Source organism: Lampetra planeri, chromosome 30 (genome assembly GCF_965212315.1).
Source record: "Lampetra planeri chromosome 30, kcLamPlan1.2.h2, whole genome shotgun sequence".
NCBI lineage: Eukaryota > Metazoa > Chordata > Hyperoartia > Petromyzontiformes > Petromyzontidae > Lampetra > Lampetra planeri.
In genome coordinates this window covers 2,060,152-2,074,815 of record NC_136136.1, presented here as the reverse complement: position 1 = coordinate 2,074,815, position 14,664 = coordinate 2,060,152, and the positions used below count along the sequence as shown (strand labels likewise).

General features: G+C 52.2%; 1 protein-coding gene across 1 annotated transcript in view; it reads right to left on the bottom strand.

The window, feature by feature from the left end:
- Positions 1–2,286: 2,286 nt before the first annotated feature.
- Positions 2,287–14,664, bottom strand: part of LOC144728732 (uncharacterized) — a 29,511-nt gene continuing 17,133 nt past the window's right edge. Inside the window, exons 3-7 of the mRNA XM_078608339.1 lie at positions 12,895–13,110; positions 11,213–12,743; positions 6,193–6,709; positions 2,909–2,962; positions 2,287–2,415 (exon numbers count right to left, since the gene is read on the bottom strand). Of these exons, the coding sequence (XP_078464465.1) occupies positions 2,287–2,415; positions 2,909–2,962; positions 6,193–6,709; positions 11,213–12,743; positions 12,895–13,110 (2,447 nt within the window). The remainder of the gene's footprint in view (positions 2,416–2,908; positions 2,963–6,192; positions 6,710–11,212; positions 12,744–12,894; positions 13,111–14,664) is intronic.

Here is a 14,664-nt window from a genome sequence, read left to right as displayed (position 1 = left end):
GCACGAATACAAAATTCGGCGGCACGGTGGCGAGATGTTAACTACCTCGCCCGGTATACAGGAGGTCGTGGGTTCGAACCCGACCCTGTCGCCTGTTGTATATTTGGAGTTTGCATGTTCTCCCTGTGGTCACGTGGTTTTTTCTCCGAATCCTCCGGTTTTTCCTTCCACATACAGAATCAACATGCGTTGAGAATATTTGGCTGCTATAAATTTCCACATGATAAGCCACTTCGTTGAGCTATCATTTGTGGCAAGGTCGCTTCTGAGAACGAGTTATACAACTCAGTGGGCCTTGCCTGTTAAACATAAAATAAAGAAAGTTGAATATTCTTGCGGGAGGGCGCGGGTTGTTAGCAAGCAACCGTTTCATCTGGCACGGCACGTGACGTTGGCAGAGGAGCTAGCACCGTTATCCCACCCATGGCCTTCCTTTGTCTCTCCCATGCACCAGTGTTGACACATCTGCTGCACGTGTGCTCATTTTTATATCAACAGCTCACTGCTGCACCCTTCACTGACGAACAGGAATATGAGCACTCTGCATTTCTCGCTCTCACACACACATATTAACCGCATAATACGTACACATGTGCAAACAAATATAAAGATCTCAATATAGCCTCACAGACTGTTGAGGCAAGTGCTGGTAGCGAGCACATATTAAGGCCAGCACAGTTCACGAGAGGGTGGTGTGGCCGACACCACCCCGGGCCGCACACACACCACAAGGTATACTGTACATTTTAGGCTGAGTTGACCGAGGAGAAGTCGTGACCAGGTACAGATTCCAATTTCCAACGATCGTTGTTTATGGCTAGGAATCAAACCCGGATTACTTTTCTTTGTATCGTCAATCACTAACCGCCTTGCCGCCTCTCCCCCAAAACATACACTACGACTACTACTGCTGCAACAGCAACCGCCATTCGCCCCGAAGTGGTGGTGGCATCACCACAGCACTTGTGCCAAGCTAGGTGCACTTGAAGGGTACGTGAAGTGTCAAAAGATCGCTGTTAGGTCACGGAACGGACCACGGTCTCATACCTGTCAACCCCTTATCAGTGGCTACCTGATTACAGACCAATTCAGACCTTAGTGGTCACCCCTTGCCCCTCATACATCTCAACGTTCATCCTACAGAGTCCCATCACAAGGGAGAAACACAAATAGACCATTTTTTATTGACCTATTGAAACGGCTGTACACCGTATGGACCTGAAAACTCAATTTCCCTCTACAAGAACACGGGGTAGTAAACCGTGGTGGGTTGACAGGCATGCGGTCTTAGACGCAACGTGTTCCTCGCTCCGCTCGTTGTTGCAAGCGTCGCTCATCCACCCTCCGTTGTTGCTGGAGGGCGACTGCCTCCAACTTCCAAGAAGCATCCTTCACGAGCCTCTTCCCCCAAGAGACCGATCTTGGCACCGCTGGTATCAGCCATTGAGAAGTATGTACCACATCAGCCAATCTTTTCTCCAGTTCATGCCGAGCCCACTTACCCCCCCCCCCACCCCTCCATCCAATCAAACAGAAGGTGCTTGGGTATGCGTTTGCTGAGCATGCGGGTTACATGACACTGCCAACGCAGCCTCGCCTGCCAGGGGAGCTTACTGATGGGACTGTGTCGAAACCTTTCAAAGATCTGTGAAATCCTCGTAAAATCCAGTATTGTTAAACCTAGGAGGGATCATAGGCAGGCCAGCCTTTTTGGTTTGAACCGGCGCTGATGTTCATTTAGAGGGTTCCACGTTTCGCAAGCGTAGAGAAAGGGAAGGGCATAACTGTGATCGAGAAGACCCGGAGCTTCATATGGAGCGATAGACCAGGCAGCTTCCATGCGGCGTTTAGGCAGCAGATATAAAAGAGAACGCCGCTCAACTAAGTAAAACCTCCATTGCCAAACCAGCACAGGTCATAAGCACATTGCCCAGGTACGGAAACTCAACAGACAAAACACACAAACAAAACACTGGCCCAGTACAAAACAAACTGTGCAAGTGCAGCATCAGCAACAGCATTGCTGCATACCGTTGACCAACAAGCACACACAATGGGACTAAAACAAACACTTAAATCCATGCAATTAAGTGTAAACGTACGGAAACGCGCGTAATTAGCGGAGGGTGGAAACGAATGCAGCAACAAACAATGTGGCAAGCGGGCAGCGGAATTCCCACCCAAACGCAACACCACCAACACCACCACCAACAGCAGCCGTCACGCAGCCGGCGGAGACAGACAGCTGCGTTGCGCTCACGCGAAAGGGGATGGGGTGGGGGGTGGTCACAGTGGCTGCACTCCACCGGCGGACGTCTGCTCCGTCTCCCGAGCGAGGCGCCCCCACACCGCTCGCCGCTCGCGGGAGGGATGCGCCGAATGAAAACCTCCCCGCACATCCAAGCGACGCAGGCGCTGTCCAGCGAGGCCGGGGCACGCAGCCGCTTACGAGCTCAACGCTTCTGTACCCCGGCGATACACGAGAGCGTCGGCATCCGTCTGTTTGGAGCGAGTTTGCTTTGTTTCCTATTCTCCGCAGCGGGTTGCAAAGATGTGTGTGTGTGTACACGTTGAACTTATTCGCCACCGTACGTGGCCAACCGCGCTAATCGGAGGTGCAGGGGGAAGGACGGCAAACTAAACGCAAAAAAAGCAGTTCTAAAGAAATGAGTTATCAATCTAGACGATGATTTAAAAGTGCATCGCCTCAATGGCTTCCTGATATCGGAAGGAAGAGCGTTCCAGACGGCCGCGGAAGCGCGTCTGAAAGCGCGCGATGCGGCGACCGTCTTTGTTCGATGGCCGGCCAAGAGCCGCTGTTGCTGCGAGGATGACCGCCGGGGCTCGCGTGACGATGGTTGATGCTCCTTGACCAGATCAGCTGCTCACAGTTGACGTGTGCCCTCACCACGTCGCCGCCGAGTTCCGGCCCGCGGAAGTCGCTCCTCTCGTGTGCTGCTCGCTGGCGATGGCAGACGCGGTATTGGAGCGGCGTGCGAACGCGGCCCACGGCAATAACGCGTGTCACGCGAACCCAGGTTTCTATGCATGTTGAACTTCTTTCGCGCCGTACGTAGCCAAGCGTGCTAATCGGAGGTGCGGCGGAAGTACAACAATCTAAACACACAAAGTAGTTAGAAAAAAATGAGTTTTCAATGCAGATTATTTAAAAGTGCATAGCTCCGGCGGCTTCCTAATATCGGAAGGAAGAGTGTATTCATGATGACATACAGAAACGCTTCATCGAGCACTGTGAGTGTGATGATAATCGTCAGGCACAGCGCTGTAGCGTGGTGAGCATGGCCCTGGTGCAAGCAGTGACGTAGCCTGCCTCCCCACCCCCTCCCGGTGCAGTTGCACCGCCTGTACACTTGATAGCTGGAAAGCACTGCGGGCACCCTTGGCTACTGAACGTGATGACTCCATGGCCACTTGCCACCTGAATCTCCAAATCGTTTCCAGGCGCTGACACATCCTAATGGCACATCAGCAATCATTCTTTCCTAAGCCAAGCCACCCGGGGCAGGTTTCAACTGCCCGAGACGGTGTTTACACCAACATGCGTTTTATCTGTCCTAATTTTTGTTGTAAATAAATTAAGTCAAAAATAAAAAAAATTATAATAATCACGTATTCATGTCAAGCCGAGCACGCGGCAAAACGTGCGATTGGCGGCAACCACACGCGCGCTGTGGCTACGACATCGCCAGACACGGGCAGCGGCTGGAAACCAATCATTTAGTTATTTAAGTGCCAAAAAAGCCTCCGACTGCAAGACCCGTCCGTCGTGAAGCGCGCACACGCTCTCGCGAACAATGCAACGAGCTTTTGCAGCCCACGAGCACCACCGTCACAATTTCACGGAACGCAGCAAGCGCGTTTACGTGGAGCAACGTATGCCCGGCGCGGTGGACATCACCACGGTGCCGGTCTCAATAATAACAAAAACACAAAGGCAGTGGCCAAAAGCGGATGAAGTCAACGTGAGTTCTTGCTCAAGATGAGAATTGACGCATCGGTGGTTATATCCCGTTTCCAGCCCTGGGACAGTGGTGGAAATTCCTCCGTCCCTTGGCGGGGGAAAGTCTATCCAGAGGGAAATCGCTGTGGACTTTCCCACGAGGTGTTACCGTATTTTATGGACCCTCCCGCCCGTGCGATGATGGGTCAAGTGAACCCTTAAGCCGGGATTTGAACTCGCAACCTTTCCGATCCGCGAGCCGCTCATTCATCCGCCGAGCCGCCCAATACGAGGACCGTCACAACTCATGAAGCGTAACGCGTTTTTGTTTTTCACGGCGCGCACGCGCACACACCAGGGCCGAGTGTGTATAATCACGTGCCAGTCGCAGTAACGCAGGGTCATGGGCCAAAGAGAGAGAGAGAGAGATCGGTTCCTGTGTATTTTCTCTCCGTCCGTGTCATTTTAGATTTCCCTTTTCTGTTTCTGCTTTACCGTGTGCTACATCCACCAGGGGATTTTGGGGGTACATCTGCGCAGAGCTGGAGAAAAATGGGGAGGTCCACATTCCATCGCCCTGAAAGGTCACACTAATTTATTTATTTAGCTTCACTTCCAGAGCGTGTATATGTGTGTAAAGTGCTTGCAAGCTTTATAGCATGGGCGGGGGTGGTGGTGGGGAGAGGAGGGGGGGGATGTGGCGGATGGACGTTCTATATTTGAATGAGCGTTCACGGAACCGAGCGCGAACCGCTCCGTCAAAAGATGATGTTGCTCTATCACTCACAGGCGGGTGGTGAGCGTGCGTGAGTTATGGCAAAGCAAGGCAATTAACGTGTGAGAGATGTTCTCAGATGTAAAATTACGCTCTCTGTCTCCCCCCCCCCCCCTCTTTCTCTTTGCCTGGCCTCCTTACTTTCATCACCACGGAGAGCAAAATGTAACCCCCTTCACCTCCCGATTCCCACGAGACTCCCTCCGTGCCTGCACCTCCACGCCGCTGCCCCGGCGCTCCGCTCTGCTCGTAAACAAAGAGATTCCTGCTTCTCTCGAGGCAGCTCCCACACTCGGCCCTGGCTCGAGGCTTGGGGTCGGGGCGCGGGTCGAAGGGAAATGGATCTGGCGAGAAGGATGGAGTTGGCAAGGGTTGGGAGTTCAGAGCCGTGGCGAGATGCAACTTGAAGATTGTCGGCAGGGTTCGGGTGGGATTACGGGCGGCCGCGATTAAAGAGAAAATAATCGAACGTGAGAAGGGATGGAGATAGCGTTGAACGAACTGCATCTGGAGAAGATTTCGAGGGTTAGGGTGAGGGTACAGGGAGGCAGATGCAGATATAAGGATGGTATTGAGAGTGGGTAATGTTCGCATGAGGGGTGGTACATGTGAAGATAATTATTAATAATGTATGCATGTATGTTGAACTTCTTCAACACCGTATGTAGCCAACCGTGATAATCAGAGGGGCTTAAATAATGAACACGTAAATAATAATTTAAGCATTCACGATAGGGTAGGAAAAACCGGCTCTGCAGAAAAAGTATGGGGATTTACAATGGACAACATTGTAATGAAGCAAATCTATGGGGAAGACGATGGCGTTACGAAGGGCCTCGGTTTGAGAATGGGAATCTACCGCTGGACCACAAACAGGAACGAGTTCGGGCCAGAGCTAGGGTATGGGAAGCTGGCCGTGCAAACGATGGAAGGATTGACAGGGGTTTAGAAGGGCCTCTCTGGAGAGGCGGCAGAGACGAGAAAAATCATGGTAAGGGCAACGGGGAACTGGCTCAAGAGAGGACAAAGCAGTTGGGAGGAAAATGAGGCTCACACGGGAGGGATGGAGGGAATAAGGGAGGAAGCCATGTTTAATTTCTCACTGAATATTTTCCGGGCCGCTGTGTAGACCAGAGGAGGTGGCACGCAACTAAATCATAGCGAGGGGCGAACTCGACAATGCGGCACAAAGGGTGCAGAAATAGATTTCGGCTCGCCGACCTGGACTGACGGACCTGGCTAAACCTAAGATACCGGTCGTCGCGGGTACCTGTTTCGAACTTGTGGCCAAATCACCCCGGGAACACGCCCGTTTCCGAATTGACCTCGCAGGCTAAGCAGGCGCGAGCCTGGACGGCGCTTGGACGGGCGAGAGCCGTGCACGGGGCCGTCGGGTTTTCGGCGGTGAGGCCGACCTCCGCGACCGAGAGCTCCGCACACGCCGTCACTCTCACACCGTGGTCATGAGCTTCAGTGACCCCGAGCGGCAGCGCAGGATCTTCTTCTTGAGCGCGTGCGACGCTTTGATGCGGCAGATCTGAGCCTGGGGGACGCAGCCCTCGGCCGCCGCCGCGGCCGCCGCCGCCGCCGCGGCCGCCGACGCCGTGGCGGCCGCGGTCGCGGCCGTCGCCTGCGGGCCCTGCCCGGACGGCCCCGGAGGGCCCCCGCCGGGCCGCCCGCCGCAGCCCTGGCGGTACGTGGGCCACACGAGGCCGCCGGCGCGGGGTCCGTCTGACGACGACGACGAAGAGGACGAGAAGAAGGAGGAGGAGGAGATGGAGGAGGACGTGGCGGTGGAGCCGGTGAGGGCGGGCTCCGCGCGGCCGCCCCCTTCGGCGACGTCCGCCGGGCCCACGGTGTCGCCGCCGCCGCCGCCACGGGCGTCTTCTGCGTCGTCAACGTCGCAGTCCGTGTCTTCCTCGTCACGGTCGTCGTCATCGTCGTCGTCGTCACTCGAGCCCGTGGCTCCGAAGCTGCGGGGATAGGGGATGGGGGACGGAGGGGGCATGTATATAGGTGTACGTGTGTTGAACTTTTTTCGCACCGTAAGTGGCCAACCGTACTAATCGGATGTGCGGGGAGAAAGACAACAAACTAACGCACAAAAAGCACTTCTAAAGAAATGAGTTTTCAATTTAGATTTTAAAGTGGGTAGCTCCCAGTGGCTTCCAAATAACTGAAGGAAGAGCGTTCCAGACGGCCGCAGAAGCGCATCTGAAAGCTCGCGATGTGGTGACCGTATTTGTTCGATGGCCAGCCAAAAACATATCTGACAGCTCCTTATCTGCAGTAGTCATCCTCACTGTCAGCGCTCGAGTCTACTGTCCATTGTACGACCTCGTGATGTGTCCTGCCCATGCCCACTTATTTCCACTTTTTCAGTCATTCCACAGTAGTTCTTACGAAATCTGCTACGTTCTGAAATTATCCTGTTCAGAAAATACCACATTGTTTACTTAACCAATAGGTGGAGCGGTTGCGCAGTGGTTAGTGCACTGCGAACCCGTTGACCTGAATTCTATATTCGGCACATGGCTAACATCAGCGGCGAGTGATATACGAACCGATGCGGTGACCGTCTCTCTTCGATGGTTAGCCAAAAGTCACCAGTAGCGAGGATGACTGGGATGCGAGTTAGGAGTCGTGGTTTAAATTACTTCTTCTTCGTTCAGTGCCAAGCGAGCAGTGGCCGTCTACCGCAAGGGCAGAGTGTCCACTCTGCTGCCGGAGATTCCTTACACGGCTGCGTTTGCACGAGGAGGTGAGACTACGGGCGGAGTTGAATTGATTTAAATTAACTCGGTTTCAGAAAATAAGAATAGGCTTCACCCTTTCTGGCAATGAAACAGGTGTTAAGATGTTCAAATATCAAATATAAACCTACTTCATTCAACGCATCGAGTCTTGTGGCAAAACATGCAAACAAAAATGCTCTAATATGTGAATTGTATTTTAAACTGATTGGTCTACACCGGAGACAGACTTCTTTCCAGCCTTGTCTCACCAGTGCTAGATCAGAGAACGCCAAAAGGCGACCCCGTAAATATAACTCGGACTCGTAATCAAAATGTTTATTCTTATCAAAATCTGTTAGGAGTTGTGAGAGAGGTTCTTTCGAGTGGGAAGTTGCTCGTGGTAGAACAACTTTTTGAGGTTCCATATCTCTGACCGTGTCCTCTGATAATATTTTCTTAATCGTTAGATGAAAGGGGGTTTGTGATATGCTTAAGTTTCACTCAGAGCAAACAATAGGAAATGCATTTCAAAGAAGATCAGGATTAGACGTATCTCTCCTTTTAGTCTGCACAAGAACCTTTATCAATCCACTGCTTAATCAAGGCATTTTCCATGCCGTGTTGGTCACGTGAGTTGTTCAATCATACATCACCATTCTAACGAATTCTAGATTTGAAGCTTTCGTGACTGCAAGGAATCATATTCTTAGGTTTTTCGGTAAAGTCACGTAGGTAAAACATCAAAATTAATGAAAATAAAATAAAATAAAAACAAAAATCACGACGTTTCGGAGGCAACACAAGTCTCCGTCATCAGGTGGGACCGTCACAGCCAGATTAGCTGCATCAAGTGATGTCGTGATTTTTGTTTTTATTTTATTTTATTTTCATTAATTTTGATGTTTTACCTACGTGACTTTACCGAAAAAACCTAAGAATATTCTAACGAGTGTGGCTCGGTGAAGCCTGGAAGCCCAGGATCGGTTCGTATATCACTCGCCACTGATGTTAGCCGCGTGCCGAAAATATAATTCAGGTCAACGGGTTCATCGAGCAGTGCATTAACCACTGTGCCACCTCTCCACCTATTGGTAATGCAAACAACGTGGTATGTTCTGAACAGGATCATTTCAGAACGTAGCAGATCGCGTAAGAACTACTGTGGAATGACTGAAAAAGTGGAAATAAGTGAGCATGGGCAGGACACATCACGAGGTCGTACAATGGACAGTAGACTCGGGCGCTGACAGTGAGGATGACTCCTGCAGATAAGGAGCTGTCAGATATATTTTTTGGGCCGGCCATCGAACAAAGACGGTCACCACATCGCGAGCTTCTGCGGCCGTCTGGAACGCTCTTCCTTCCGATATTAGGAAGCCATTGGAGCTGTGCATTTTTTAAATATAAATTTTAAACGAATTTCTTTAAAACTGCTTTTTGGATTTAGTTTGTTGTCCTTCCGCCGCACCTCCGATTAGCGCGGTTGGATACGTACGGTGCAAAATAAGTTCAACATGCATACATACACTTCATGAACAGGAACGAGATAGATCGTGGCTTCACAAGACCTACGTTCTGGTGATGGTGTGAGGAGAGGCTTCAAAATAGAAGTAGACATACTTGGCAACATTGATGCTTCACGTAAATGTAGCCTTCTGAAAAGAATAGCCCCCTAATGTGAAATAACTAACAGTGTGTTGTTCAGTCGTAGCGAATTCGCCAAGTGACGCTTTTGACCAATGGGCTGACTGTTAAAACGAGGCTTTGTGTATCCATCGCGCGGCGTGAGCTCACGTGTTTCGCAACCCAAGTAACTCGTCTCAACACTTCGCGTGGGATTTGACGGCGCGTCGAGAACAGCAGCGGTGGCTGTGCGACCGCTTTGGGCAGCGCTGTGAATCAACAGCCGTGACGGGCTCGGAATGGATGAAAAATCCAAAATTCATAGCCGCTTTCACATCTATGAAGGCGTATAAATAGCGATGATGGAACACTACGGTCCATTCAGATAAAATAACAACAAAATGAGCAGTCTTAACGCTTCCTTCTCATTGGCAAGTATACCGATAATGCCATTCCGTACAATGTAACTATTGTGTTATTTTAAGAGCTTATTTTTTACAGCGCGGGTGAAGTCCTGGAAGGGCCCTGGACGGGTGAGGGCCTGAATGGGCCCTGGACGAGGCCTGCACAGGCGAACCTTTGAGGTGCTTGGATGCTCCATACGTGCAGTGGGGGAGAGTTCCAGATGGTCGGTGCACACTGGGCAATGTTGCTATAGTTGTGGCCAGCAATCAAACTCGGGTCGCCGGGTTCATAGCGTATTGCGCTGATCACTGCACCACTGCTCTGCCTCCAAGCACGAGTGCTTTAACTCATTTCAACCAAAACTCAGACCCAGTGCCGATCGACACACTCCATCGCGGAAAAGGGATACACATTCCTTTTGGTACTCATATTATAAATGTTCACTTAGTTTAAAGCTTGCTTATCAGATCTATCGTGGCGGTCCGCACCATTTATTTTGTGTAAACCGATCTGCAATTGCAATGAAACTGTTTCAGCAACGTAACTATATTTACATATCTATATTGAACTTGTTTCGTACCGTACGTAGCCTACCGTGCTGCTCTTTCCGGAACTGCCGGAATTTAGTTTCGCACAAATCTGTTGTGCACTGTATTTCCTTGCCCCTTCCTGTCTATTTTTGTGCAATTAAAGTGTGTGTTTCCCAGTTCGCCCTTGCAAACCCTATGATTCAATGCACAACCAAGTATAACCTCATGTAGACTATATCGTTTCATACAAAAGTGTTGATACCTTCATGAGTTCATACTTGCTTCATTCCAATTGGCTCGTCCTACGATTGAGGAAACAGGCGACTCTAAACGACTGTACCTTTAATGGAATTAAACAATCAGGTTACTTTTCTCATATAAAAGCAGAACACTGGGGGCAGAGGGCAGATAGCAGCTGCAACCCACAACATTTCGATGGAGAAATCGAGCCGCATGCCGCGCACCCCCTAATAAACAGCCCTCATGGGTCCCATTCTGGCCGCTCAATAAGGGCCCTCAATTTAAACTCCAATCTCACTCCCCCGAGAAAGAGGTGGCAATTCAAGAAATGTTCAATAATTAATCTCTACTGTTGCCCGAGCAGGACAAATATTATTCGTCAATAAGATTAGACTAAATCTTGACTTAAAGCTTTCGTGACTGCAGGAATTCACATTATTTGGGTCCTTCAGTGAAGGCCCGTAGATAGAAAAATTATAATAAAATTAAATTGTATTCTATCTACGTGACTTTACCGAAAGAACCAGAGAGTATAAAATAAGAATAATTGCCCTAAACAGGTAAACCTATGCAAAAGGGGATATTTTTGGCCAATTATGCTTCATAGCAAAAAAACTACTTGCTTTTACAAGGCCCACTGAGCTATATAGCTCCTTTTCAGAAGCGACCTGGCCACAAATGGTAGCTCAACGAAGTGGCTTATCACATGGACATTTACAGCAGCCAAATACTCCAAATGTATGTTTCTAAATGTGGAAGGAAAAACTGCAGGACCCAGAGAAAATACCACGCCACCACGGAGAGAGAGACACGCAAATTCCAAATAAACAGGCGTCAGGGTCAGGATCAAACCCACGACCTCCTGTATACCAGGTGAGGTGGTTAACACCTCGCCCCCATAGTGCCCGAGATCACCAGATGGCCAAGCAATGCGCCTACTCACCTGGTGCGGAAGAGCGACTCGCACTCAGCTGAGTACTCCGAGTCACTTTCGACGAGGCGCTGCGATCCGTGTCGCGCTCCTCCGCCCACCGCCGCCGCCGCCGCCGGCGCTACTGGCACCATCACCGGCATGGGCCTCCGTGCCGCCCCCATTGTGGCTGAAAATGGCCGAGTTGCCGATTGCTGCTGTTGCAGCCAGACGGCTTCCCGGCGCGATGCTCGACGGACGCCCGCCCGACCGGCCGTGCCATAGCCACCGGCCTGCCCTCCCACGGTCGCCGGTCTCTGCGCCGCCGCCACCGACGTCGCCACCTGCCCCACGGCGGCATGGCCTGACCACTGCGGCTGGGCGGCCGTGGCGGGCGAGGGCAGACCGAGGCCCCTCTCCGCCGCCCCCTGGCAGATTTCGACCGTCGACCGCCAGCGCCTGTGCGAGCTCAGCCTCCGCTGCCGCTGCTGGACCTGCGGAGTCCCCGTCAAGGGCGGCGCGGCGGTCGTGGCAGCTGCAGCGGCCGCGGCCATCGCTCCGGACGCCGCGGCCGCGACGTCCTTCCTCCTGCCGGACGCTTCTCCCGCCGGCTGCGTCCTGCGTCCATGCCGCCCCACGATGCTGTTGTCCGACTGCGAGCGGCACGCCTTGCCGCCCGCCACCGTCGCCGCCACCGCCGCTGTCGCCCTCTGCCCGCCGGCGTCACGGATGATCTCCACGTCCTCGCTGAAACGGCAGCGCTTGGCGGGCGCCTGCCTGCCTCCCTTCCCCTCGTCCGTCCGGGGTTCAGAGTTCACGTGCGGCTCGGCCCTCCCGCTAGGCTCCCTGCAGCGGCTCGTTTTGGCGAACTTGACAATCTTTTCCGCCTTCGGGGGCTGCTGCTCTTCGGGGATCGCCATCATCACGGGAGGCGGCGGCGGTGGCGGCGGCAGCGGTGGCAAGGGAGCGGCCAGGCAGCCGACCTTCATCGTATCGGCGACGTGAGCCCTCGGTTCCTTGAGCGAGCCTTCGACTGCCTCGGCTGCGCCGCTGCCGCCCAGTCGCCGATCGTCGCCCGCGCCGTTGTCGCACGGGGCGGTGCGCGTCGCCTCCTGCGCCGTCGGCTGCTGCTGCTGCTTCGTAATGGGCAGAGCGGCATCGCCACGCACGCTTGACGCGCCGGACTGCTGCGCTTTGCCGTGCCGGAGGTGGCGGTCAGCGCCGTTGATGGACGCGGTCGTCGATATCGGACGAGCTTTGCCGGGAGACTTGAAGCGGCGTCCGTCGCCCCGGCGCTCGATCAGGTCCCGGATGAATCCGTCGAGTCGCTCGGTGGTGTCCTCCGAGGTGCCGTGGACGCGGCTCCGGGTGTCGGGCGTCATTGCTGGGTGGGCAGAGGGCGCCCCCGGCTCGGCCGAGTCCAGGACGGTGAGCCGGGGGGGCGATAGCGGCGGCAGCGGCGGCGCTGGAACGGAGCCGTGCTCCGAAGCCGAGCGCCTGACCTTCCCGTCCGGGGCAGTGGAGGTACCGTTCGCGTCTTCTTCTGCCAGCCTCTTCAGGTCACCTAAAAGAGCAATCCCATTGCACGTGGAGGAGGGTACAAATCACACGTACGGCTTGGAATTTCACATTTCGGGCGCCATCAATCGCTCAGATGTGTCGTGCGGTTCGTTTTCTGTCGGACCGTTTGCAACGCGCCGCTGGGCACCGCTTACCTGTAGACAGCGGCCGCCGTTCTGACGCCGCCGCCTGCAGCTCCGTGATCGTTTGGCTCAGGCACGGGGACCCCTGGGCGGGCGACCCCCGGGACGGACCCAGGCTTGGCAGACCGCGGGCGGACCCCAGGCACGGGCTGGGCACGAGGTCGCTGAACACCGAGTTGCAGGAGGTGGAGAGCGAGCCCGTTCCCGCGTCGCTCAGCTCGTAAAACCCTGCCGAGGACAGAGGCGGACGCTATTAAAACGGCCGCTCATTGTGGATTACGACCCTGGCTGCCGTTGTTTATATTTTAAATAATGGCTGCTGAGCACGAGCCTAGAGGCAGCCAAGCAGCCGGCAAAAAAAAGCACGGTTGTGGATATAATATTTAAGAGCAAGGGTTTGCATTTATAGGGCACTTAATGCCCAAGCAGCTCAAAGAGCCTTACATCACATCTCATCACAACCATCCCAATGTCATGCTGCAGTCTAGCCTAGAGGACCCCCAGTAGCAGCTGTCCCTTTGCCGCACAAAATGTACGCTGCACCGGCTTGCAAACGGGAAAAAACCGTTCCTGAATGGAGCAAGGTTATTATGAGAACTTGGGGAAAAGGGACGATGATGTTGGAGGATTCTAACGTGAAGCGGTGCGAGTGGACGAAGCGGAGAGAGAAGCGTTGTGGCCTGCAGAGTGGTCCTTCGACATGGTGGGGATGAAACGAAATGGTCAGTGTAGTGGACCGAACCCTCGGTCTGCCAGACTGGGTGGAGAAATAATTAAAGGTCATGAAATTACATAATTCTTGCGTACACTGGGGAGCCACGCGGTTTCAAATGCTGAGGTCACGTGCTGTTGTTAAGTGGTGAGTGGTGGCGCGGTGGTTAGAGCACTTGCGCTCTCAATGCAACTAAGCTAAATTACTAACAACCACAGCTCTCCTAGCACAGACATTGTAATACACTGCACACATACGCCTTGCGCGCACACGTGTGCGGCACGGCATGTACTTATCCAAATCAATTAGCCCTGTCTCAGTTTAGATGTCGCGTATAATGCACAATCTTAGCACCCGCTAGCTTCAAAATTGATTCCCGGTTAACTCCAATTAGCCCCACTTTCTGAAAAGGTTAATGAATTCTGCTTAATGCAAGGAAGCTGTGTGGATTTAAAAAAAACATTTGAATCCACAAAGTTTGAATATTTCAAAACGTCCAATTATTGACGCTCCCACTGTGCCCGATTGACTAATCATCTCAGCATGCCAGTCCAGCTGAGGAGGCTTGTGCAATGACAGATGGACCAGAAATGCAAGAAATTATAGAGGGTGGCTCAAAAGTTATTTCGTTTATTTTAGCGCTGGCATTAAAACAGATTAATTGTTTATTCTTGATGTTCATATTTTATCTGTCATGATTATGATTTTGCATTTTTCTTCTTCCTATGTGGTCACCTCAAATCCGTTCATAAGGCTCAACCAAAAAGCCTAAATAAATTTGAACGAAACATAGTTGATTAATGTTCAACGATTACACTTATGAACGGATTTAAGTTCTAAATTTATTTTAAAAAGAGCATTCATGCGTGCATCAATGTTAATTAAGTCAGTTTGAGCATCGGTTACAATAAATAGAATCGCCCTATGCGATTTGTTAAAATAAATATAACAACCCTACCTGCACCCTGTATACATTGCATAAAATATATAATTATTCTAGTTATTATTCAATAGCTTTTCTGAGATGACCATGTCATTTTACTTCAGTCGCCTATGATTATATCACCACG